General features: G+C 41.8%; 1 protein-coding gene across 1 annotated transcript; it reads right to left on the bottom strand.

Annotated features, from left to right (window-relative positions):
- Nucleotides 1–1,139: 1,139 nt before the first annotated feature.
- On the bottom strand, nucleotides 1,140–26,528 carry ddc (dopa decarboxylase). Its single transcript, XM_030370677.1, has 15 exons — nucleotides 26,304–26,528; nucleotides 24,289–24,352; nucleotides 21,084–21,291; nucleotides 19,972–20,085; nucleotides 19,539–19,658; nucleotides 17,242–17,376; nucleotides 16,427–16,570; nucleotides 14,877–14,943; nucleotides 14,638–14,732; nucleotides 13,032–13,099; nucleotides 9,407–9,483; nucleotides 7,430–7,449; nucleotides 6,856–6,954; nucleotides 3,407–3,508; nucleotides 1,140–3,203 (listed from the first exon to the last, which is right to left on the bottom strand). The coding sequence occupies exons 1-15, from the start codon at nucleotides 26,386–26,388 to the stop codon at nucleotides 3,003–3,005; spliced, it is 1,599 nt and encodes a 532-aa protein (XP_030226537.1). The 5' UTR covers nucleotides 26,389–26,528; the 3' UTR covers nucleotides 1,140–3,002.
- Nucleotides 26,529–26,795: the final 267 nt, after the last annotated feature.

Here is a 26,795-nt window from a genome sequence, read left to right as displayed (position 1 = left end):
TGACTATCAGAGCAGCAAGACTAGCAAGTAGGGTGGGTCAAAACACATCGGGCAAGCTGTCACTGGAGCATGAAACAGAATCTAATTCTACTGCTTGGATATCTCTCATAATAATAGGTTATAAAAATCCATATTTTTACAAAGGTTTCTTTTATTTAATCGTGATTTTGATCATTTATCAAACATAATGAGTTGTCCTTAAACTCATTGGAGGCCTTACTGGTACTTTGTTGATGTTCTGGACACATCTGGCAAACATTAAATGCTAGAAATACAAATATTTCATAAAATTGATAAGGTTTCCTTTGGCCAGCAGGCCGTATTCTTAGGGTGTAAACAAGTTGTAGATATGCCTAACAATGCTTCTGTTATGTCACAGACACCTGGTCCTCAAAACATTTTGGCCTGTGCTTTGTATGCGCGCTTTAAAGCCAGCAGTAGAGAAGACCAAGGACACATGCATTAGCATCCCTGTGTTTACTGTGGTTTCCGTGAGCAGACCCCTCAAATCATATGGGAACTTTTAACAGCACACTGGGCTATCCATACAATGTGTTCATCAACAGGACTAAGACAATTTTAAGGAATCTACCAGTAAAGTTAGTCTTGAGTCTCCCTACAATGTTGCTAGTAGTTCTATATACTTTCAATAGGTCCCGCAATAATACATAAATACAATGATTAAACTATATTTGATAATGGAGATTGGTAGTTTCATATATTACATCAATTGGTAGATGAACTCTGCATGATTCTGTTTTTTTTTTTTTCAATATTTAACAATTTCTCCTGTCAATCTTGAGGACTTCTGGCAAAATGTGTTTTCAACAGGATTAATTCAACACCTAGAGGTGAACTCGTGAGATCAGCATGGTCCCACGAAGCTATGCATTAGCGATAACGTGGTTTTAATTTCAAACTATATTGCAGCAGTGGCGTACTCTTGTGGTTGACTCTGGAAAATGCAACTGTCAGGAAACGGGTTGCTGATTCGTGACAAAGTTTATATGAAGGATGTATCTGTTATTTCTTTTTTTATTTATATTATCTTTGTATGCGGCAATAGCAGAGGAAACTGATTTTATTTAGTATTTTTTCTAGGCTACATACTCAATATTATTTTGATAAGAAAACTCAAATCATGACAGTGTCATTTTAATTCATAGTTCTGCACAGTGGAAACACACCAAGACACACACACATGGATTAGCTAACCATACCATACCAGAGCTGTCGCTCTGTCCAGCACATAGAAATTTAGTTTATCGAGTTCAAGTTAATTATTTAACAGTACCAGGGTCCAACAAGCGCCCAATAACTATTATGGTCACCAAACATAATGATAGTACAGCTTAAACGAGCACTATACATAATTGTAGTAGGCTACAGCTTCAACAAGCTAGTGTCATCCTCAAGAACAGTGTTCATCTATAGGGTTACGGCTAATCAGGGCTACCGTTTCAGAAACTAAGGGATCACTAGATTAAGATACACTGGCACTACTAATATATCCTCAACCCAAGGTTTTATTCAAATTCCAAGATGGATAAGTACAAGCTTTCTTTGGTATATATAAGCTTATTAATATATATATCAAGCTTATTTGTAAGGCTTTTGAAATTTGCTTATAAGGGTCACACATTATAGACTTGTGAAGGAGTGAAGGAGGTTTTACATTTACCCATGCTTAAGTTTTTTGTTTTTTTTCTTTGATTTCACAGTGTCGACCATTATCTATCAGACTCTTTAATTCAGTCATGGTAAAAGAATAAGCGATTAAAGGGTGTGGTATGGGCGATTGAACATTTAAATATCGCCCACCTCAGATTACCTTTACCTACACTTTTTTTAATCTAGTTCATCCGACAGAACATCACATTCAGATGAGAATAAATTGCATTTCTCAGAAGTCCAGGCTAAGATGATCCATCTATTTGATGTTTCTGTTTGTTCTCTTGAAAGATAGGATGAAATGTTGATCAATTTAGGCCTAACAGCTAGGCCTAATATAAATAATAAGATCTTGTGTGACAGAAGACTTCTGCATCAGCAATGTGCCACTCATTGGTAAAGTCTGCCTATTACATCATGGATAATTGGGGTTTCCTTCAGATTCATTACTTGAGTCATTTCAATTCTTATTTAAATGTATGTCTCGCCTGCAAAAAGCTTGAAGGTACAATTAATGGATCTTCACTTGCCTGCATATGGACTAACTTTTACCACATTGTGTGAAATTCCCTTGAAGCAGCGTGTTGTAGCCTACATTCAATGAAAGACGCATGGTTAGGAAGCATTTGAATACACCCCATCAAACAACAGACAGAGAGACACGCACACACACAGACAGAAAGAGAGAAAGACACACACACACACACGCACTCAAACCTTTTACAGAGATACAATTAACGCACGGTAAGGAACTACACATAAGCCTGTTCTTGTCATGAACGCGCACCCGACGAAGCAAGGGGAGAACTGAAATCAGGAAGTCATGTTATGTATTCATGTACCCACGTCCAAGAATACACTGCATAACTTTACACAGCGAAAAATAGTAAACATCTGCAGAACACGTGATCCACCTATAGTAGGGCTATGATAACGCAGTGTGATTGACAGGCAAGACGGACTCCTTGAACCAATCGGGGGGGAAAGAGTTCCAGATGGGTCGGAAATGAGCCGTGAGCGGTCGATTACAGTCTCACGATACAGAAGCAGGCAGTCACCAGCACAGATATTCTCACAGAGCATTTCACACACTTCAAGCCGACGGACGGCAATGGCATATCAGACAAATCACACTGAAATGACAGCTCTTAAATCTTTCTTACTTTTAACAACATTTGCAACAATAAAGTCTCAGAATTTGGTCCCCGTTTCAGGCCTCATTCCTTTTCCTTTGCGATTCAAGGTCCCCTGTTTGGTCCCACCCCCTCCCCGTCTCACCACTCAGAGGGTCATTATGATCATCACCATTAACACTACTCTTATGATTATGATTATGAATGGTGCTTCAGCAGGAGCTCGCTGGACAGCTCCGTGATGTGCGTCCACGCCTCCTGGACGTGGCGCAGCTCGGTGGTCCGCCCGCAGACGGCGAAGCGCAGGACGAAACGCCCGCGCAGCTTACAGGGAACCAGGTGGATCCGCCCCAGATGGGTCATCTCCTTCAGCAGGGCCTCGTTGAGCTCATCCGAACCCTGGGGACAACGCACGGTGGGAGAGGGGTGAATTATGAGGAGGGGGGGAGGGAGGGAGGGAGGGAAGGAAGGAAGGAAGGAAGGAAGGAAGGAAGGAAGAAAGAAAGAAAGAAAGAAAGAAAGAAAGAAAGAAAGAAAGAAAGAAAGAAAGAAAGAAAGAAAGAAAGAAAGAAAGAAAGAAAGAATCTACAGCGGATGTTTACCTTCAGCCTGAAACAGACGAGTCCCAAGACGACTTCCGCACAGATCTCAAACCTTTTATCCTTTTTTACCATAGTCTCGAACACTTTGGCCAGTTCCACATGCTGCAAACAAACGATAGTGTGGATCACTTAAATGTCTAAAATGGTTGTACTGTTACAATCAGAGTGTTACAAAAAGACGAAACAATAGCAGTTGGCCTTGTATAGTAGCAGTGGCGTAACAAGGCAATGACGGGCCCGTATGCAGGATGTTCAAGGCGGGCCCCCCCCCCGTTACGATTGTTGACGGGGGGGGGGGGGGGGGATTTTTTTTTTTTTGGGGGCCCTGATTGGCCCCGGGCCCGTACGCACCCGCATACCCTGCTTACCGATAGTTACGCCACTGTATAGTAGCTTATATGCAACAGGCTCTATACAAATTAAGCGATTGTCATTACGGAAGCAATTCTTGCTTACACCACTAGATGGTAGCCTTGCATTGTAGAAATATTTTGTTCTACTTCATCTAAAAATTCAGGAAAAACCTAATATTAAGAAGAATTAAAGGGGTTGTGAACACAAAATAGTTTTTTAGTTTTCTTTAAACGTTTTAATATGTCTTACAATATAGTCCTCTTGGATATTTTGCATTTTTCTTAATTTGCTAAAATAAACCCTAATTTACCAAAATCTAGAGTAAATGTTTTTTCGGTTGTTGCTATTCTCTGGCAACCATTTTGGGAACTTTGCTCTGCTCCGTTATTTTATACTAACGTCGAAGTGCCGTTAGTATATCGTATATTCATTAAATACAAAATACTATTTTGTAATTTGTATTTTATTGTGTTTATGAAAATGCCTTAGTATTTTGTATAATAATACTTCAGTGTTGTGTATTTTTGTATTTTAAAAATACTGTAAAATACTTTCTGTCAAACACTGTGATGACATACATCTATCTACCTATCCATCCATCCATCCATCCATCCATCCATCCATCTGTAAAGCACGAAATCTCTGTCTCTGTGTCTGTGGCACCCTCGCATGGTCAAGCCCCTTTGATACCGCTTCCGACCACTGTGTCTGGCGCTGTTTCACACTTGCTATGGGCATGCACATTGCACACGCTATGGGCGGTCAATGAATGCACTAGTCATCACAACACAAAACGCGCGGAGCTGCAGATTGGACTGAGTCCTAGGTGCACATTTTAAGTACGAAATGATTGATAATGACATAATTATTGGCTTCTAATTTGCTTAACTGATTGGATGGTATTAATGTGACAACCAGATTGTTTTCTTTTTGACATTTTCTTTGTATTTACATTGATAGAGGTTGTGCACACACCAGTTTCAGGTGTATACAAAATTGTTCAACTGTAATGCAACTCACTATAACTTTGGTAGTGATGGTGTTAAATAACTGAAAAGGTTGAAATGCTACCTAGTTTAAATTTCTAAATAAATCATCCATTTGGATTGTTTGTCTTTGAGTTATTGTCACTGATACATAGTGGGCAATCTATTACACCAAGAGAGTAAATAAGGTAGGGTTCCTTGAGTTACTGAACATTTCTCAGGGCAGAGGTTTATATTGGGATGTCTCTAACATGAGGGGTCAGCATATCTAATCTGTTGACTGATTATGGAAGGAGTCTCTTGCTCTCAGATGTTTTTCCAGGTGTACAAGTGAAGGGACAGATGAAAAAGGCTATTTGAGAAAGTTTGTATAAAAAACTGCCTTGGGGAAAGAAGTATTTTGTTGTATTTTGAAAATACTAAAATACAGTATTTTATTTTGACGCATTTTTGGGCTGCTGTATTTTGTTGCTTATTTTGATACATTTTTAAGGTTGGTATTTGGTATTTTATTTCGAAATACATTTTGATGTATTTTTGCCCATCCCTGATGACCAATATCCAGATTTAGTTCTCAGCTACAAGTATTAGAGGCAATACAATTTCACACTTCTCTTTCTCTTATTAAAGGAGGAAAAAGGGGTAAATGGATGTGGTGGATATGAATTATTCTTTTCAAATAACTTGATAATTGTGAGACTGTGACGCCAACCTGAAAGCTGTTCTGTCATTACAATTAGTTTGTTCAATTTTGTTCAAGGAGGGAGAGACGCCGAGATCGTTAATTGGCCTGTGGCATGTGCCACCGCGACCACTGACATACCATGGCATATGCCTTTCAGGAACGGTAACTGCCTTTCTGAAACGGTAACTGCCGTTCTGAAACGGCATTTGCCGTTCTGAAACGGCATGTGCCGACGGCCCTACTGCAAGGAGGGGTTCATTACAGGCACAAAAGCATAGGTAGGTGCATGCATATGCTTTGTGTCTTTGTAAAGATGGATGGATGGATGGATTTTATTTGAGAGTCCCTCCACCTTAGTACAAACGTTCATTCATAATTATATACAGTATATATATCGATCAGAGATAAAAACATCATTACATATACAGACACCATGAGTATATGTGTTCTGTATAAATAAGTAAACATCTATTTACGTCATTTATTTTGCCCTGACAGGCGCCATGGGCTGTCAGCCTTGTCCTTGTAAGACAAGGGTAATTTTCCATGCATGTCTGTTTTTGTTTCCTCTTGCATCCAATTGAGAAGATAAATGTAGTATGACACGTACTGTGGCTAGAGGCACCGTGGATGGCTATGGAAGAAGCTAAGGGTACACGGTTCATCATGGAGAATCCAGGCTGATTTGAATGAAGAGGTAGGGGCTGGAGGGAAGGTGCAATAAAAAAGCAGAAGGGGCTTCTGACTACATGGACGGATCAAAGCCCACTTTTTACAGCTGCCTTTCAATCTTCACCGCAATCTTTAGTGAATGACGATCGCCCTTGAAAACATTCGGTCCAAATCAACTCAATCTTGGAAAGCGCTGATGAGTCTCAAGGCCGGCTGGCCATGCTTCCTGCTTTCCCTCTCTTTCTATTTTATTGCCGCTCGTGATTCATATTTTACCGTCAAATCTACTTTTTTCCTTGGAGATTTGGGGTAAACCCATTTTGGCTTATACACCGCAAATCAATTCATTGTAAATCTTTTTTGGCATTAAAGATAGAAGGCTTCGCTAGTCTGTTATGTCTCAACCTGCCGTTTGAAGGGACCATTTTCCACTTCATCGTCCACTCTATTGCGAAATTGACATGGTGTATTGGTTGTTTTCTTTACGAGGAAGAACATTAAGTGAGGATGGCAAGAAGGAAACAGGAGGTAATTTAGTGAGGATGATGAAGTGGGAGAAAGGGGGATTTTAAAGTCAAGAAAAGACACTAAATGTTTGTGTCCATTCTCATAATTACACAGAACCACCCATCTTTAAGACATGAATATCAGTGCTGTTGTGCAACGATGCTGTTGTATGCATATAAGGCACTGTCTTTTTTGTTATTACTATTTATATATTTTCTAAGGTTCAGTGTTGGTCGGTAGCGTACCTTACGGATGTAGGCCTGCAGGCCGCTCTGCCCGTACATGCGGAACACAAACCATAACTTCAGTGAGCGGAACCTCCGGCCAAGTGGAATGCCCCAATGCTGAGAGTCAGAGGAGAGGAGGAGAGAGGAGGAGGGGGGTATAGAGGAGAGGGGAGGAGTAGAGTAGAGGAGGGATAGGAGGGGAGAGGAGGGGAGAGGAGGGGAGTGGAGTGGAGAAAGGAGGAGAGGAGTAGAGGAGGGAGGGGAGGGGGGGAGAGAGAAGAGGAGGAAATGTGAACAGAGGAGAATGATGTGGATAGGAGGGGAGGTGAGGAGAGTAGAGGAAAGGAAAGATGTGGATAGGAGAGGAGGGGAAGAGAGGAGAGGGAAGATGTGGATAAGAGAGGTGTTGAGGAAATGAAAGATTGTGGTTAGGAGGTGAGCAGGGGAGAGGAGAGGAGAGAGGGAGATATGTCGAGAGGAAGGATGAAGTGGAGAGTAATGAAAAAACATAATATTAGCACGACACCAAAGCTACTCTCGGACAAAAAATGATAATGAGCAAAGATTAAAAGGTAATATAACCGTATCTTACCCTATAATCTGTAACCAGACCTATAGTGGAAAAATAATTTGTTAAAAATGTATATAATAATGATACATTCATGGACACTCTCAGCAATATAACGGCCTTTGATTATTGTTTTACTATAAAATATAAATATATATATATATATATATAAATTCTTCTATAGTGGATTTTTGTTTTGGACAGTGCCAGGAGGGAGAGCCAGTCCAAAAAATTATAAATCACCTGATTTTATATTCTTGAACGTCAACAAACACACGCCTTTCTCACTAAGCAGGAAAATATACCATTGATCAAACCCCAGTAAAGTAGCCCACCTGAGCTAAAAATAAACAACAAATCTGGATGATGGATGACACGCACGACATAAGTCAACAAACAAATGTTTCACATCCGGCTGCAACGCTATATCGCCTTAACAGGATCATTGCCATTTCCATATTGTTAATGCAATCTAAATCCTTCACGGTGCATTGAAACACCACCGTAACCAGGATAAACCCTCTCATACATGACACAAGACTGTTCCACAGGATCAGTCCTTTGCTATACACAGGGGACGACTCGAATTTGAGGGCATGCTCGGCTTAGCCCGGATCTCTGTAGGGTGATCCGAGGGAACGTTCCCTTGAATATCTAATAGCTCTATTCTTATGTCTATTCACATTCAAAGTTAATATCTCAATCATTGACAGATTTTAAATATAGTCCTCAGAAAACAGTTTCAAACCTCTCCCGATTCAGTATGAATTGTGCTGTTAAAAACATTAGTAGTTGTTAGTAAGTCGATTAGCATCGAGCAGACACACACATGTCGACCGCTGTCGTGGGCTAGCTCAGCTCAGCCCAGTTCCTAGGCAAACGGATCGACTGAGAGGCACCCCGGAGCTAGCAGCCCCACAACCGCTTATTAGGTGGGAGAGCTCAGATCCTGTGTGCCAGGAGTCGTGAGGGACCGTACAATGGGAGGAGGTGGACTCTTTCTGTCTCATCGCTCCCGTCTGTCTGTCAAATAGATTACGGTGCATCTCTCAGCACATCTGTTGGGGGAGAGAGCGGGGAGACGGTGGAAGACACAAAGTCTCACACGCACACATATACAAACACACGCACACGTGTGTGTAAGTGACGTCACTTGCACACATGCTTGTGCAAACACGCATGCACGCACACACGCATGCGTGTACACAGACTATCATTGGGTATATTTATCTGGTTATGTGTGCCTCAGTATTGTGTATTGTAGTATAGTAGTAGCATATAGTGTTGAGTATACTTTTTGTACAATTGAAGAATGCTTAACTATGTTGCACAGGTCAAAACTTTTTTAATTTTTTAATTAGTAACCACCGTTCACAAACAGGGTTGGGTGGTGAATGAAATGTGGCCATCGGCTGTGTCTTGTGTGTTGACATAACTTTAAATCCGACTAAGTCGCCACTCAGATCGTAAACCCTTTAACACCCACCTCACACTCACACTCCACTGGATTAGGAATTAATCCCTAGCTACATCCAACTGTGGTCCTACTCAGCACTATCGCTGCCCTGCCATGGCTGGTTCCTCATGAAGGATGGGTTCGTTGATGAACTTGCATAAGCAGAAGAAATAAGACCAAAATAATTCAGACAAAGTAAGGAAGGTAAAACCAGGTATTTGAATGCATTTTTTTTTTTAATTGCGCTGCCCTAATCTCGGGTCCAGCCATCCTACTAGGTGAAAGTATAATTGATAGCGCCTTGGAAGGAAACAAATAACAGCGAGGGGAGGAGCTAAGCCTTGTTTCCTGTTCCGTTACAGAGATATTCTACCGAAATAAAACTAATTTGTGCGAATCTTTAAGTGGGTTTTATCAGCGTGTTTCTACAGTTGGAAGTCTGCATGACGTTCATTCAAAACCTTTACAGAAACGTTCCCACAGTCAACTAGTGCTGTGTAGATGCTTCTCCCAGGTCTGATTGGTGGGACGAGGGCGGCACATACCTGACTCCTGGTTGTCGTACTTGAGGTAGACTGGGTCCAGTTTGAACGCCCCTATCAGGTCGGTTCGCTTCTTGACCCTGTGTCACAGCAGAGAAGGACACGTTATGTCCGGTTGGGTTATAGCAGAGCGTCCGGGAGAAACGGCACAGAGCATGGACATATTATAGAATGGACACCGGATTCCAAAATGGCGCCCATTCATTCCTATGTAAACTGCTCAATGGCGCAGGGCAACATCAAGGAGAGATATGCTTCCGCATCATGGGAGCCTAGCCACGCCCTAGTTCATGACGTACCGGATGCAGAAATATTCTACTTCTGGGCCCCTTGAATCGAGGGACCCGTCCACAGCCCGCTTAAACAGCTGCAATACCAGGCCGCTGAGCACTGGTGGATTGCGGAAGTATGCACTGTTCCTGGGGGCTTGGCAGCAGGCCCCCAGGACCAGTGCATACTACCGCAGGCCAAGCCTGGTATTGCACCCGTTTTAGCGGGCTTTGGACGGTTCTGTCAATTCATGGAGTCCCAGAAATAGATATCGCCGTTCACTCCAATACAAGTGGGGAACAGGAATGTGTCTCCACAAATTTTTTTGGGATATCAATCAAAAGCTCATAATTATATTTATACCATGTTCTAAAATAAATTATTTTTTCTCTTTTCAAAACGCCTCCTCAAGCGTTTTATTAGCCGTTCTATGTATTTATTTTTTGCTGGAGCAGGCGGGGTGGGCAGCTGAAAGGAGTCATAGTGAAACAAACGGCTCAGTGCCATGGACCTATTAAAGAAGTGCACGGCTCCATTAACTTCTCGTGTCCGAGGTTTTTCCAATTACTTACATGAATGGCGTTGAACACGGATATACAAAACACACATATCATTGAAATAGCTGTAACAGGCACTGACGTATTGATTACCTGAATGATTATGGGAGACCTACGTAATTTTCATAATATTAATAGTAGTCTAATATTAAAATTTCAGTTGCATTGTTATTTCATTTTCATTTGCTTGTTTAGCAATGTATGACAGTTAACAATGTTGGTGTGTTACAATTCATTATTACAATTCATTATTTGGGTAGGCTACTCCAACTTCGTTGCTGGTCGATACCATTTACTTTTATATAAATTATTGATTGCATTTTTCGTAAATAGTTAGTTGGAAGGAATCTGTTTCTTAAGCAATAACATTGAACTGTATTTTTCTGAGCCTACATATGTTTACTACGTTGTTGCTGTTATACTGTATGTTATATGCAGCAATCTTTATTTATGAAGTTCCCAGATCAATAAAGTTCTATCTCTTTTTATTTGAATTGCCTGTATGTGCTCTTGATTATAGTAGCCTATTTTACAGGGTTAGGGTTATCAGTTATCAGCTATACTACCTAGAAATCTTTAATCTTATTTACATACAGTAGACCTGATTTCCTCTGAATATTGAAATAAAAAGATTCTCAATTGTATTTCTGTCATTCAGATCTAATGGGTCTGTGTATATATATTTGGTCATTAGATTCTCGTTTCAGAAACAGAGAAACAGAAAAATATATAAAAAAACGAGTTGTAATTAAGATTTTTGTTTTAAAATACAAAAATGAAAATGGAAATACAGGGTGTTCTTCTTTATAAGGTCAAAAATTGACAAACTAATCAAAAATAATAATATAAATTATATATATTTTTTTTATTGTTAAATAATAATTGTTGCCCAGATGGCAGCAGGAGTGTAATTTAAAGATCACATATTGAGAATCATCGGGGGGGTTAGTAACTTTTACTTCCATGGTCGGTAATCAATGCGAGTGTGCTCGTTCTGGATGCTACAATGCTAACAATGCTAGAAAACGAGAATATTTCTGCATCCGGTACGTCACGGACTAGGGCGTGTCTAGGCGCCCATGATGCGGAAGCATATCCCTCCTTGATGTTCCCCTGCGCCATTGAGCCGTTTTCATAAGAATGAATGGGCAACCATTTTTCAGAACATGGTCCATTCTTTTATGTCCTGGATGCTTGGCACCAAGCCTGGGCTCGGGAAACAACAAAAAAACTCACTAGCGTGGTTGAATGAAGCTCTCAGAAGGGGGCTGCTTGGTATTTCTATGTATCTCTACTGTGTGTATTCCTACAGTGACCTGTCTACAGCGTTGTTTGTAACCTTTTTTCACAGTTAGCTACTGCTACGTTTCTGTTCGCCTATTACATAATTACAGTTACCTGCCTCTCGCCACGATGGTGAAAAAACTAATAGGATGCAGAAAATGAAACAACCCCTTTCAGACACATTTGACCTAGTCTGCCATCAGACTTTGGACCTTAATCTAAAGTCTGATTTGTGAGACTCGCTGAAGCCCAAGCCATGGATGAAAACACAATGGTGGGATAGTTCGCTGAAACCAAAAGCCACCTCTAATGTGGAACTACTTAGTTCAGTAGTGGATTTCTTAGATGCCTCTTTTATGTGTTTGCATTGGATTGGGGTCTAAGCTTGATCTTAATGTTACACCGCTAGTCAAGAGTTAGTTAGTGTAGTTAATCACAAGGGTTAGTCAAATGTGAATGGCTCCTTACATCAAACCATTAAAAATATGTTCTGGGCCCCCGGAAATAACTGCACGTTTCATAACCATATAATACTATTATATATATATTAAGCTATATATAATAATATAAATAATATCATTTAGCATTGGATAACTGAATACTAGGAAGATATTTAGCAGGGATCAATCTTGTAATATCGTTATCTACAGAGATTGATACAGTTTAGCTGTCTCAAAGTGAACCAGCCAACAACACGGTAAAATGGACAGAGGATGCGTTGTACATCACAAAAAGACAAATAGGTTTTTCCAAAGCAGGCGACCATTCAATTCAACATATGTTCATCATAACTGTTCTCATCTTAAGTCTGTCAGACATCAATATCCCTCGTGGGCAATGGAAGAAGCCATCTCTCATTAGAATCACTGTCAGTAAAATACATACTCCTTTTTCCATGTATTTAGTAACAGCATGTATGATTCATGTCCAATGTGAACAGTTCATGTATAACAATATACATTAAATCATACATTACGTTTATATATATAATTGTGCTAGATACTCAGACAAACGTAAGGGAAACAAGAAGTAAATACAGTAAGTCATTTTCCTCAGATGCTTCCATTAATATATCACTTTATACTTAATACATCACTAAACACAGATTGTAAACTCAGCTCAGCATGTGGGGGAAGCAATGTTATCTTTAATATATTGGCCAATTTGAGAAAATATGGACCGCTGCCATATTCCCCTTTCAACCTTTTGGAATTTGAAATGTTACCTGAAATTATATCGCAAAGGTGAAGGTCATGAATACTATTGTACTGTACCGATGGCCAGTATTAAACTTGTGGCTCCCATTCCCTATCTGCCAAATCGGGTGGTTTTGTTTTAGCCGCCTAGCTTATGAAGCAAGAGGTGTTTGATTTTTTCATTGTGAACTGTTGACAGAGGAGCAGATGCTACTGCTCTTTTTGTACCTGTGTCGATTACTCAGTAGCTATATTAAGTTCAGGAAAAGATACTAACAACAAAAATAATATATACAGTATATATTTTTTAGCATAACTTACCACATCGCAGAACAGTCAAAGTTGACTAAAAGCCATTTATGGGGGTTGAAGTTGAATGAATCTGCAAACTTTAAAATTAATAAAATGAAAGGAAGGACGGTAAACGTTAGTTTATAACAAAGTTCTACAAGAAGTTATGCAATTTAACAAATAACTTCCAGAAGTCAAGGCATTCATTCACTTTAATCAACATTTCAGTTGTTTTATTTTTCCCGATATTGTATTAAGAATAAGCCGGTGTATATTCCGATATATTTATTCCGATATAATATTTGTAAATATATTGCTTGTAGCCTCTACCCAGCCAGGTCATGTCTGTCTCTCAATCCTTGAAATATTCAAAGAGTGAGTTTTGTCTAAAGTGTTTCCTTTCAAAATATGTATTATTTAAATGTCCATTTTTAAATGTCATAATTTGCTATTAAAAAAACCAACCAATTGGCAGAGAGGCAGACCCTCTCCGGCCAGCCATTATCTACTCTAAAACAGCCGCTTTTTTGTTTAGATGGGTAAAAAAGAGCCACATCTACACACCAAAGCCTCAAAAACAGCCCATGAATCGCCTCATTCGCCGGAGCAGGATTTTCCCTTCAAAGAAAGAGGAATCGCCCGTGTTTGCAACCTGCAGTAATTTGATCACTATCTCCTTTCTAATATCCTCCTCTCCATCTGCCTTCGCAAAAACCCAATCTAAATAACCGGTGGCCGAGAGACAATACGGCACTCCTGGCTGGCAGTTACCATGCTGACAGATTCAAAGGGGGGGTCTGTTGCCTGCCCATCACTCATATCCTAGCAACCAGCACTCCAGAGGAGGAGAGGAGGGCAGCAGCCCGTCAATCCTGAAGTGACCCTTTATGTTCTACAGGGCATTGGTCTGTTGTAGTCCTAATGTTTGACCGACCAATTCCAGTCATTTGGTCCTCCCCACTACACCAAATAACATTAAGGACTGAATTGTTTGTACTGGATTATCTAAGTCTCTCTCTCTCTCTCTCTCTCTCTCTCTCTCTCTCTCTCTCTCTCTCTCTCTCTCTCTCTCTCTCTCTCTCTCTCTCTCTCTCTCTCTCTCTCTACCCTCTCTGTGTCTATTTCTATGGTTCTCTCTCTCTCTCTCTCTCTCTCTCTCTCTCTCTCTCTCTCTCTCTCTCTCTCTCTCTCTCTCTCTCTCTCTCTCTACCCTCTCTGTGTCTATTTCTATGGTTCTCTCTCTCTCCCTCTCTCTCCCTCTCTCTCTCTCTCTGAACAAACAGCTATGTTCTTCTGAAGAGGAAGGGGAAAGACCTTATCTAAAGGTCTAACTCTGCCTCAGGAAATTACTCCTGCTCTCATCTATTGCTTCGTGTGCCTCTGTCTGTGTTGGAGGTGAGGAGCCGCAGCTGCACTGGCCGCCTCTAAAAGGCACATCGACGCTCTCTCTCTTGCTGTGGTTATCGGTTACTCCCACCCATTTGTTGGTTGTCATTTACGTCATACCATGCAAATGTAAGCCTCCAGACGTTAATATGCATGCGTTTGTATCTTCTTGCTCTGCAGACACACGTTCATGAATGCAAATTATGAAAACGCTTTGAAGAAGATAAATAATGTGTTGATATGGACTTACTTCGACACCATCCAACAAAGGCCTGAATTCTGGACATATAAATGAACTTCCAGCATACGCCGCATCAATGTGCATCCAGATGTTCTCTGCGTTACCTGTAGCATACAAGCAGGAACAATGAGAGAAACATCATTTAATAGAAGCAACTCCATGCCGTGACAAATTCTCTTCCAATGAGCTGAAATAAACAAGCAGCATTTATTCCAACAAATGTAAGATTTACTAGGGGTCTTACTCACATAGAGGCCCGAGCTCAGTGATTTTATCAAACGCACAAGAGGGAGTGGTGCCAAGAGTTGCGCAGAACTGAAAGACACAGAGAAAGCAGAATTCACACAAATGATCAGATTTGACAACCTTCATGGAAGAACTTCCATGTTTGCCTCATTATAAAGTATAGTACTGTATATGGAACTGAAGGCAACCATTTATGTCGTATTTAGTTGTAGTACTTAGATAAATAGGGTCTTATTCAAGCTATCTTTGTTCTATATGGGGAATGGTTTAACCTGGCGATTGTTGGTGCTTTGCACTTGGTTTTACGAACATGCATACTGTACCGACAGCAATATATTTTTTCACTTTGTTATGACAAATGTACCTTTAGTAAGTCGCTTTGGAGAAAACCGTCTGCTAAATGCCCGAAATGTAAGTGTACATTTTGAAACGGTGCTAAACTGACTTTCTACGAGAACCCTGAGGGGATTCCGAAACCGTCAGGGAGGCTTAAATGAAAGGCTCCTGAACATACACATGACCTTCTTTTTTTTAAAGGTCCTACGCAATATCCTTGCTCCGATGCTCTTCTAACGCATTCAAGATTCAAGATTCAAGATTTTATTAAATGTCCCACGAGGGCAAATTTGTTCGCAGCCAGGAGAAGTGGTTTAACCCACAAGACAAGACAAAACAACAATGAACACAAAACACTGTGGAGACAAAGTGCTCGAAAGATAAAGATGCATAATCAAAGGCGTCATCGTGGACGTATCGCTTTGGGGAAGGCGAAGCCTGGCATTAATATATCATACAAATAATATCTACCACACAAGACCATAAATACCCATTCTCATTTGGTTTCAGACTTGGATGGTGTGGCCCCATAATGACACATGATTCAGAGCAGCAGTGTTTGTGCCAAAGGGATCCCAGGGCTTCGACCAATTACTTCAAAGTCTGCACATCTGATAGCGATCTGTGGGGTGGGTGGGGGTCTACAAGATCTGCTCTCATTAACCGCGACCGAAACAATAACGTGTGCTACCCAACAAAAAACCCTCCGTCCTGTGAGCACACTCCATCACCAACCGCTGAGTCACCCCCAGGAAGTGTGTCATCATCATCATCATCAACACAGCCGTTGCCATGGTAGGTGAGGCATCCTGGGGTCAAGTGCTTTTAATTCGCTCTGCTCTGAGCTTGTTTTTTATTTTTATTGGTCGGGCTGGTTTCCTTTTACGAGCAACACCATTTTAGGGAGTATCGCTTCACTCCAGCTCTGGGTCCGTGCGCAGGTTTAGACCCAGCTGTAAGCGAGAGAACGCCACGGATGTGGTGGAAGGATTTCGTCATCGTTAATCTACAATTAAAATAATCATGTTTAGTGAGAAATTGCCCTTAGGCCCATTTGTTACAGGGTCGGAAAACTTTCATTAGCAAGATTAAGCCTCAAGAAAACCTATAAAATTGTTGTATTTGATCAGTGATGAACACGGCAAAGACAAACTACGATATATGCGTGTGTAGTGTGTGTGCATGGATGTGTCAGACTGGGTGCACGTTTTCCTACAAAGAAGGGTATGAATCCAGCGGCCTTGTCCTCAGCCACCATCTTCTCGAGGGTCTCTGCTCTGACAGAGAAGTGCTCATCGGTGGCCACCATCCTTATCCCCACTCCGCCAATCAGGCCGGCTCGCTCCACTGAAGAGTGGGCCTGAGGGAGAGGTGAGGACCAGAGATTCAGGGTTATGGTCTTCTACCAAACAGCCCCCACCCCAAGCCTCTCAAGGTATCCGATATTCTACTATGTTTCCGAGGGTGAGGTAGATCATTTAGTCTGTCACTCATATTTAGGAATGGTGGTCAGAAACCACTCTAAGATGTCGACGATTAAATGAGTATGGGGAATTACAATTCTGGTGGTGGTTTACAATGGTAAATAATGATATCGTTTTTACCTTGGAAATTGTAAGCTAGCGAGCATTGAACTTGAATGGTTAGAAAAACAGCATCTCTGTCTGTAAAGGTCTGTATGGCCCCCAGGCAATGCTCTAATCCAATCACGGAGCTGGTCTTGTATTAAACCTGATTAGATCCAGCCAGTGACCCATTCTCTCTGTTTAGCCCTGACCTGCTCCCGGACTATTACTATAGAAGGGTGCAGACTCACTGCAGTTCCCCCCGGACCACACTGTGTGTCCAGCTACAAAGACACTGCTTGCTCCACGCAGATATACATTTTTAAATGTCAGGATCGACATACTACCAGCTATCTTCTGAATGTCTTTAGTAATACTGGCAGAATAATAACAGATTAAGGATGAATGGGTTAATGTACTAGACATTAACGAAGTTTCGGTCTATCTTATTGAAAAAAAATCATACTTCTTCTGAGGTGTACGCGATCAGTTTGGAGATGATGTCAGCCTCCGATCGTTGAGGATCGGACTCGTGGACACATTTCACCGCTTTGCAGCGAGCAGCCAGCAACGCCATCAGAGTCGCTTCACTAGCCGTACCCTATAAGAAAAGGAATTATACATTAACAAGACATTGTTTTTATATAATAATATAAATGTTATCCTAATGTGTGAAGCCATAAAGAATATAAGGGCTTTTACAGGATTTACATTATGGGGAAATGTTTGACTGTCTATATCTAAAGCACCATTAGTAGAATAATGGGAATGGCTAGAAATCCATAAACCAATAAAGCATTCAAATCAGACAAGAGAAGTAGAAGAGACTTTAATTTGTGGCTTTGAGCAAAACTCAGACGGGAAACATGAATCATGACTTCTTAGCTGTCGGGATGAATTACCATGATGGATTGATGATAAAATCCAATATTTTCCTTGGCGTCCTTGGTGTCCACCCACTTGCTCAGAAACATTTTGTTAAGATTCTGAGAATTAGGGGACCCAAAACACACGACAAAGACCGACATTCAAGGAGTCAACAACAGGAGGCTGGACAGACAGGTAGACAGACAGGCAAGGAGTCGGCAACAGACAGGGAGACAGACAGGCAAGGGAACGCAACAGACAGGTAGACAGACAGGCAAGAGGGCGCAATAGACAGGTAGACAGACAGGCGAGGGGACGCAACAGACAGGTAGACGGACAGGCAAGGGGACACAACAGACAGGTAGTGAGACAGGGGAGGAGACGGCCGCAGACAGGTAGACAGACAGGCAAGGGGACACAACAGACAGGTAGTGAGACAGGGGAGGAGACGCAACAGACAGGTAGACAGACAGGGGAGGGGACGCAACAGAAAGGTAGTGAGACAGGGGAGGGGACGCAACAGACAGATGGTGAGACAGGCGAGGGGACGCAACAGACAGGTAGTCAGACAGACGAGGAGTGACTGGGAAACCGGGGTTTATATTCTGCAGACTGACAAGAAAGATCGCCCACAGGTGTGTAGGTAAAGGAAGAGACAGCGACTGGCTGAAGAGAACGGCCTGACACAATTTGACCAAATGAGCTCATTACCATTGAAGCACACAAAGACACTCAACCAGTACATCACAACACATACGATTCCATGTAAATGATGAAGCACAGATGACTGAAAGAGCAGTCTTATGTGCTTTCAACCGGTACAATCGCGATAGCTACAGCTAATAACTACTCTGGTCGGGTCATCATAGATGAACCACTTCTGTTGTGAGGATGTTACAACACACCGCTGCCACGACGCTCATTAGCACTGCTGAAGTGAGGGGAGGCCCATTTGTTACCATAGCGATCTGCACTTAAAAAAAGAGAGGCAGCATCAGAAAGGTGGTGTGGAGGGGTAGGGGAGGGGTGGGGTAAGGTTGACAAACGTAAAAGCACATTCACACGTAAGCAATCACAAACACAGACACACACTTCCCAGCTGTGTGATGGTGAAGTGTGCGTGTGCACACACAGCTACAATAACTTGACATGAAATGAGCTGTCATCAGGATGCACACTCATGCGCCACCACTTAGCACAAAACAAGCACCTGCATGCACGCATGCAGAGGGAGGCGGTGAGACCCAGCTGCCTGGGTTTGCCGTGTTTGTGTCAGGCAACCTCCATCCTCATTCCCTTCACACACACAAAACAATCCCAGCAGCGTTAAAAGGCAGCCGGCGTCTGTGGCTGACATATTGAAAGGCAATTTCCTGCCAATTTCCGCAACGCGAGAGAAAGGACAAATCAATGCCGACTGTTGTCGTATAAGCGCTCACGTTGTTAGCAACGGTGGAACAACCTTCACAATGCCTTGATGTCCAATCGAGCTTATAATACATAATGTGTGTTAGGTCTGTGATTTCACTTTCTGCCTGGGTAATGCTGGGCTTGGCTGAGATTTGCAACTTGTAGGATTGCAGCAGTTATAATAGTAAACAGTTAAGCATTCAACTTAAATTGGTTTGGTCTTTACGAGTGATATTATATGGTTTTGCTCTGAATGAACACCTTTTGCGGTTGAGCCATCATTCTCAATCTGAACCATTACTGTAAACAAAAAGTATGGCAGAACATCATAAGAGTATGGTTATGGGTAACAGACTAACGTAAGAGTAGCCGAAGCTGGATGTGGGCAAATATAAACTGCTTTGACCTGTATGGACCGGTGAATCCCACTCCACTTTTGACATTAAACAAATGTCAAAAAAAATTGTTAATCCTGTGATGACTGACCTGAATGACTCCTCCCCCCTGACCCTTTGTTCCCGCCAGGAAGTCTTCTGGAAGCTGGAGCATCTTGCCCAGCCAGTCCAACATCACTGTTTCCAGCTCAGTACAAGCAGGACTAGCAGCCTAAACAACAAAAGACGATAGTGTAAAAAAGGACACATCTTGACTTCGACTTAGATTGATTAAAGGTGTTGTAGGAAGGATTTCAGAACAAACATTTGAATGTAACAAACAGTTGAGTTTATTTGTCATCTGTTAGAAATGGGAGGCAGCCGAAGTGAGTGAACTTCTCTAGGTCGTTTATATTTTAGGTTGCTCCCGGTGAATTAACTTTTTTAGTTATTCATCACTGAACTCTGCCCCCTCACTACAACCCTCAAATTGTAACAACAGAAACTCTCAGCATTTACAGAGAGCATGAGTGTTTCCGCCTTACCCATGTGAATCCAATGCACCCTAGGCCACCACAGAGCATGTCCGCCAACAAAGCCGGGTAGGAAGAGGCACTGGGGAAATAGGCATGGAAGTGTGGGCTTTGCCAGTGGGTTATCTGGAAAAACGAGAGACAAGACAAACTATGAGCGACAACAAAAGGTTGGCTGGTTTTTGGTTCTGGTTGAAGCTATGCTCTTAAATGTAAACTGTGGTAGAGCACATATCATGCTCATTTGATTTGTCAATTGTTGTATTCCCAGCGGATAACATGACTATATTTAGAATTGGGCTACTGTACTGTTTGACTGACTGCTGTTCCATCGTATTACATCTGCTTTCCTGTGTGTGTGTGTGTGTGTGTGTGTGTGTGTGTGTGTGTGTGTGCGTGTGCGTGCGTACGTGCGTGCGTGCGTGCGTGTGTGTATAAGAGCCAGAGGCTGCTTGCATCCCTGCTTCTCGTAGTAGTAATCCACTATACCCAGCCGAACGAGCCCCTTTGCCAGATGTCCATTCACAAAACATTTAGTGAGCTCATACAATCATTCGATGGCGAGAGATACTCTGTCAATCTCGGAGGAAAACATTCAACTTTAAAACTAGCCACGTCTGTTATTTTTCGGTATTTCTTTTTTTTTTTCTTAATTAATCACAAATATATAATTAATCACACAATGTGCAAGAGGTTAAGTACATTAGGGTGCAGCTATTTGTAAATATGGGGCCAGACCTATTATAAATGCTAGATTCCCTTTGACGCTAATTTTGACAAAAGTATGAAGAAATCATTTTAAAGAAGAAGAATGCTAGACCTCTGCCAACAATTTGAGATATATTTGAAAAACTGTCTTCAAGATAATTTTATTCAATCAACTGGACAATATCTCTCTACGAAATTCAATATGAAACATTTTAAAAAATACCTTGTTATAACAAAGATAAAGACGTCATTACAATCCCCCCATCTCAGGAGTACGTATGAATAAACATGTGTAAACATAATCTCTCCGTTAGATAAGATGGGAGCAATCAAATACAGTGTTATAATAACATGAATAACCAAGCCCAAATTTTTTTCAATAAAATGCAATATAATAAATACATGTGAGGACTCACCCCGGGCATAATGACCCTGTCGACGTCCTTGAGCACGTCCTCGTAGCTCTCAGGCTCCAGCGGGGCCTCGGAGGGGATCATGGAGCGCAGGTACCCGGGCTCCACGTCTGGGTACACTCGCCTGTGCTCAATGTTCTCCAGGTAGTCCGCCACAAAGTCAACCATCTCCTTTCCCCGGCGCCGGAACTCTGCTGCGTCCATGGTTACTCTGGAGTTGAGGGAACACACACACACACACACACACACACACACACACACAAACACCGTCATGCAAATTGTAAAAGTTGTTAAATGAATAAATGCCAAGCCACTGCAAAATAGTTGATGCAGCCACTTGAAATGACACTCAATTTGGCACGCAAACTATCTGAATGTCATCTTTAGATTTTTGAGGATAAATCAGAAACAATGTCCTCATCACTAGCAGTTATATAACTCGCAGCGGCTGCCATCGTGAAGTAAACAAAAACATTATTATATTGCTTTCACTGTCTTTCTACTCTGTGTCGCCAGCTGTATTGATGTCCTTGAAATGATTCAAGTTGGCAATACATCATGATAGGCTACCATACCATCACATTAGACTACATGAATGAACGTAGAACAGGCCAGGGCATTTTGGTCCGCTAAACTGGTAATTTAGGACAAATTGTCCATGTATCTCCCACTTATGTTACATGAAGTGCACTGAGTGTTGTATATTTTTGTATTTTAAAAATACTGTAAAATACTTTCTGTCAAACACCGTGATGACATCTATCTATCTATCTATCTATCTATCTATCTATCTATAGAGTGGCAAAGTCACGCTTCCGGTAGAGCCTATGAGATCGAAAAATGAATGGGTTTCAATGGAGAGAAAGTAATTGTTTTTTGGTCCCAGCCTTTACATGCCCTGGATTACACATATGTTGTTTGTGGATTTAAAGGATAATTTTTCATGCCAAGAGTTTGACCATTTATTGTGCGATTGTAAAGTTAAAGGCTGTAGCGAAAACACTATGAGAAAGACTACATGTTTCGTATGTGCCGTCACGCTCCCTGCTACTGGCGTGGACAAGACTGACCATCTCCCCATCGGCATAACTGAAACTCTCCACATGCCCAAATTTATAATGGTTTTCACCTCTTTCGATGCTTTTATCCTTCCCTTGCAAAAAACCTAACATTATCATACTTCTTCATGAAGATGTTTAGTTTTCTTTTGCATGAAAAATTATCATTTAAATCCAAAAACAACATATGTGTAATCCGGGGCATATAAAGACTGGGATCAGAAAATAATTACTTCCTCTCCATTGAAACCCATTCATTTTTCGATCTCATAGGTCCCATGGGCTCTACCGGAAGGGGCGTGACTTTGCCACTCTGAATGCAATTGTCATCACAACACAAAACGCGCGGTGCTGCAGATTGGGCTGAGGTTTATATTGGGATGTCTCTAACATGAGGGGTCAGCATATCTAATCTGTTGACTGATTATGGAAGAAGTCTCTTGCGCTCAGATGTTTTTCCAGGTGTACAAGTGAAGGGATAGATGATAAAGGCTATTAGAGAAAGGTTGTTTAAAAAACTGCCTTGGGGAAAGAAGTATTTTGTAGTATTTCGAAAATTCAAAAATACAGTATTTTATTTTGATAATTTTTTTGGCTGGGCACACGTTATTGTTTCGGTCGCGGTTAATGAGAGCAGATCTTGTAGAGCCCCCCTGCCCCCATCCACCCCACAGATCCCTATCAGATGTGCAGACTTTTAGGTAATTAGTCGAAGCCCTGGGATCCCTTTGGCACAAGCACTGCTGCTCTGAATCATGCGTAATTATGGGGCCACACCATCCACGTCTGAATCCAAATGAGAATGGGGATTTATGGTCTTGTGTGGTAGAGATTATTTGTATGATATATTAATGCCAGGCTTCGCCTTCCCCAAAGAGATACATCCACGATGACGACTTTGATTATGGATCTAATGCGTTAGAAGAGCATCGGAACAAAGATATTGCGTAGGACCTTTAAAAAAAAGAAGGTCATGTGTATGTTCAGGAGCCTTTCATTTAGGCCTCCCTGACGGTTTCTGAATCCCCTTAGGGTTCTCGAAGAAAGTCTGTTTAGCACCGTTTCAAAATGTAAATTAACATTTAGGGCATTTAGCAAACGCTTTTATCCAAAGTGACTTGCAACAAGTACATTTGTCATAAGAAGTGAAACAATATATTGCTGTCAGTACAGTAAAGATGTTCATAGAACCAAGTGCAAGTACTAACAATCGCTAGGCTAACCCATACCCCGTGTACAGCAGTTATAGCAGTTACAGAAGCAACACAATTAAGTACTATAAATACGTGCCTACAATAAGTGCGTACATTAAGTGCCAGGACGTACAACATACAATGGTGGCCGGAAGGGGCTGGGTTGCCATGCAGAGTCGAGGTGAACTCTGAACAGGTGAGTTTTGAGTCTTTTGCGGAAGCTGGTGAGCGACTCTGCAATCTACTATTTGGCAGATAATAGCCTACCATGAGGGCTTCTTAACTTCATCTTAGAGCAGAGACAAAGGCTGCATTTGGTTCATGGCAGAAAACTGTACAGTACACCCTGGTGTAAATTGGAGCAAATCCACAAGTATGAACATGGAGAGAAAATAACCAAACCTTTGCCTCCTGCAACTCTGACATAACAGCCAGAGCTGTATAAATATTATTGATCATTAACAACGAGGTCCCAGTTAAAGCCACGAGTTCATGTCTTGAAGAAAACACTGTAAAACACTGTATATCCCAAACATCAAATATTCTACCATGGCAGCACAATTGGCTAATTGTGAACGTACAACCAGGTGCCAGGGCAGAAATCTGCAAGACACACTCTCACTCTGAGATTATTGCACTAAAGCTTGTAATCCTATGGCCGTGATTTTGTTTGCTACAGAGCGTGACCCCAATAAGCATGCCGACCATAAACCTTTGAGGAGGGAAGGTGCATGATCCGAACATACTGCAGGTGGCAAAACATGAACATTGATCAAGAACATTGACACAGCAGCCCTGGCCATTCAACAAGTCTCAACAATTCATCGGGCTACTTCTCCTACTCCTATCTGTAAATCGATTTTCTGTGTGTTTGTGTGTGTGTGTGTGTGTGTGTGTGTGTGTGTGTGTGTGTGTGTGTGTGTGTGTGTGTGTGTGTGTGTGTGTTTGTGTACTTACATATTGCAGGTGAGGCAGGTGAAACAGCAGTTGGCTTTACGATCTGAGCGCCTGGAAGCTGTCCCTTCGTGGATAGACGGATAGTAAGCACGAGAAACACACGCGCTGGTTTATATCAGGAGCCCCCCCCCCCCACCCTCCACACACACACAAACACACACACACACACACACTCCCCCAGTTCCAGGGGGCGGGATCAAACACACGAATCTCAGACTAATGCTCATTACATCACTTGCAATTCGGTATCGGTGTGATTGCTTTCATTAAAAGCCTACAGAAAGCAAAATAAAAGCTATACGTTTTGTGCCTGCTTTCACACATTTCGAGCATGTTCAATATAGATGGAAAATATAACATAGCTGTTCTAAAAACCAACATAGCATTAGATAAATTCACCTCAAACCAATATAGGAAACGCGTATACGCGGTGCATGAGTATTCCGCCTATACGTGCACGCCCACGGTGCTTGTTATATTATAATATTAAAGCATAATCCAAGTTCTATCTAGATTAACATGGGGGAAGGAGATCATGGAATATAAAATATTGTGGTTTATCAAGGCAGACAATTATCAATGTTAGATGTCATAATCAGGTTATTGATAAGCTATAATATAAACAACTTTCCATAAAGAGATATCCGTTACATATTTTGGATATCGCTTTATCACAATGTTCTTTAAAACTCCATTTATAATCTCCCTGTCCTTGTTGTTTTCTTTTTCGTGTTCTTAATTTGTAATGCTCTCTGTATCGCTATAACATGGGTCGGGATCAACTCTCAGCCTATTGGACTATAAATATAATGTATTTCAAGGTCCAGACCCCTTCGTAGCTTTGATGAAATATGAAGGGCTAGTTGCCCTTGAATGACGGCCTTTTGATAAAAAATCTCATAGTTCGCTCACAATGAATCTACATACATTCAGTCATCATCGTTTCAACCTTTGGCGCGTATATTGTACCAAATGGACCCAGGGGCCTCTGTGCACGAAAGAGCCCTCCGCAATAAGAAAGGATATATAACAATTGTAAATCAGCTCGAACCCTCGCAGAAAACGTTCTTCTTCAACGAATCCTGTCTCCTTTCTCAGTTCAAGGTTCATCTCTGAGACACAAACCCTTTCTGTTTCCAAGGGTTAACTGCCGATCTTAAATGGTTATTTGAAAGGGGTAATCTCTATGTTCCCCGGGTCCTATGTTCCCCGCTCGGGGAACATACCCTTTTTTAAAAAAAAAAAAAAAGGTTCTATGTTCCCCGTTTTTCCCAAAAAGGGTCCTATGTTCCCCTGTAGCCATACATACCGGGGAGCATATGACCCTTTTTGGGAAAAGCGGGGAACATAGGACCCTTTCTTGGGAAAAGGGTCCTATGTTCCCCGCAATCTATCAATCTTTAAAAATATTTAAACTTTGACGCGACATTCGCGTGATGACAGCCAATCAGCGTTCAACAGCGTGGCCACAGATTGACATGTGTAACGTAACAGCCAATCAGCGTTCAACCGACCAACCCATTGCAGTGCTGTCCGGGGTGAACTGCAGCATGGAGGAGAAAGTGATTGTTGCCGTTTGCGACTCCCGGAGCTCTTTATATAATAGTATATAATATCATATAATAAAATTGTATAATAATATCACGGCCAAAAGCTCTGTGCGCCTCCGGATGGCCGTAGCGCGGGGAGCTCTCGTAGGGATTGGGCTTCTCCGGGTTTGTTTACCGGCGTACGAATAGACTCTGCGTCAGGTTCTCCCACGTCTCTCCCTCTTCCTCAAAAGGTAAAGACATGCAATGGTAGTTATCTCGGCCGGAATTTGGCAGTAATGGTGGTAAAAGTAACAGACCGGGGAACATAGAACCCTTTTTTTGAAAAAGGGTCCTATGTTCCCCGGTCACATAGGCTACATATCGGGGAACAAGGTCACAGATCAGTTCGTTGTTGATGCAGCCGATCGCCGATGAGATTTTGAGATGAGAAGTGCAGTACGACCGTTTGATTGACGTACTTACTGTCCAATGCCACTCGGTGGGTCTGGAAATCATTGGCTGGAGTTTTTCGAGCCCTGCCCGTTCCACAGGTGATTGACTTGTTCATGGCAGTACTTCTAACTCAGTGGCTGTAAGTGGGTTATAGGATTTCAAGTAATTTTGCAAAAATGGCCAAAAAAGAGAATTCCATACCCAACCTTGTGTTCGACGCTGAGGTAAGCCGGGAAAGCATGGTTGCTAGTTCGGATGGACGGGGCGAACATTGGACGTATCAGGAGTTGAACGGAGTTCGTTGTACCCTGAGCCTGAGGTCTTCACAGGCTTTTAGGTTATTCCGTGAACAGTTTGTTTGTTTGTTCCTGCCATTACACCAAGAGACCGAGTTATTTTGATTTGATTTGTCTTGTTCAACTTAAAGTTAATGTGTTTACTGTTAAAGGAACAATATGTAGGGTAGATTGCCCAATATGGGACATTTTTGGCTTTTCAGACTTATGTCGAATATTTCGATGT

This window comes from Gadus morhua, chromosome 11 (genome assembly GCF_902167405.1).
Source record: "Gadus morhua chromosome 11, gadMor3.0, whole genome shotgun sequence".
Lineage (NCBI taxonomy): Eukaryota > Metazoa > Chordata > Actinopteri > Gadiformes > Gadidae > Gadus > Gadus morhua.
This window is presented reverse-complemented; position numbering and strand designations above follow the sequence as displayed.

What these genes read in the sequence shown, in the direction of transcription:
- ddc (XM_030370677.1), bottom strand. Translation starts at nt 26,388, where the DNA reads ATGAACAAGTCAATCACCTGTGGAACGGGCAGGGCTCGAAAAACTCCA. An exon ending in AGGGGGGAGGAGTCATTCAG is followed by an intron (nt 17,377 to 19,538) that starts GTCAGTCATCAC and finishes CTTTTCTTATAG; the next exon opens with GGTACGGCTAGTGAAGCGAC. An exon ending in TCGCGTACACCTCAGAAGAA is followed by an intron (nt 16,571 to 17,241) that starts GTATGATTTTTT and finishes CCTCTCCCTCAG; the next exon opens with GCCCACTCTTCAGTGGAGCG.